This window comes from Priapulus caudatus, unplaced genomic scaffold, assembly GCF_000485595.1.
Source record: "Priapulus caudatus unplaced genomic scaffold, Priapulus_caudatus-5.0.1 Scaffold417, whole genome shotgun sequence".
In the NCBI taxonomy this organism is placed as follows: Eukaryota; Metazoa; Priapulida; class Priapulimorpha; order Priapulimorphida; family Priapulidae; genus Priapulus; species Priapulus caudatus.
In genome coordinates this window covers 320,369-321,057 of record NW_014577478.1, presented here as the reverse complement: position 1 = coordinate 321,057, position 689 = coordinate 320,369, and the positions used below count along the sequence as shown (strand labels likewise).

The 689-nt window shown below is 30.9% G+C and overlaps 1 protein-coding gene across 1 annotated transcript in view; it reads right to left on the bottom strand.

The window, feature by feature from the left end:
- Positions 1-463: 463 nt before the first annotated feature.
- LOC106810189 (calcitonin gene-related peptide type 1 receptor-like) overlaps positions 464-689 on the bottom strand; it is a 3,348-nt gene continuing 3,122 nt past the window's right edge. The window contains exon 4 of the mRNA XM_014813469.1: positions 464-511. Coding sequence (XP_014668955.1) covers positions 500-511 — 12 coding nt within the window. The 3' untranslated portion in view covers positions 464-499. The remainder of the gene's footprint in view (positions 512-689) is intronic.

The window sequence follows — 689 nt, the reverse complement described above, 5'->3', positions numbered from 1 at the left end:
TGGTCATTAGGCACGAATAACTCGCCTCGGTAGCCTCTGATGACTTTAATTGGGTAAACTGCGCCACCGATACAAAACCGTGTCGCTGCAATGAATGCTCTGGTCTATTAGCGCATAGCTGCCATAAGGAGCCATGATTATATATAAAAATATATATTATATATATATATTATAATATATATAGATAGATAGATAGATAGATAGATTAGATAGATTAGATAGAAGATAGATAGATAGATAGATAGAATAGATAGAATAGATAGATAGATAGATAGATAGATAGATAGAATAGATAGATAGATAGATAGATAGATAGATAGATAGATAGAGTAGATAGATAGATAGATAGATAGATAGATAGATAGATAATAGATAGATAGATAGATATATTTATATATATATATATATATGTTATGTACCTAAAACTTGGAAGATGATGAGTGCAAATGGAAATGGCCACCAGGGAGCAGGAGTAGCCGGCGATGAACAATTGCAACGTTCAGCCTTTTTCCTATGAGTGACAAAGTACATCGATATTAGGGTTAGCTCGCGTTCATGCTGCTGACGACGCAAAATATCCACAATATGCTGTACCGAAATGCTGCACAGCATTATAAATAAATAAATAAATAAATATATATATATATATATATATATATATAATATATATAAGCTATAGATATATATTC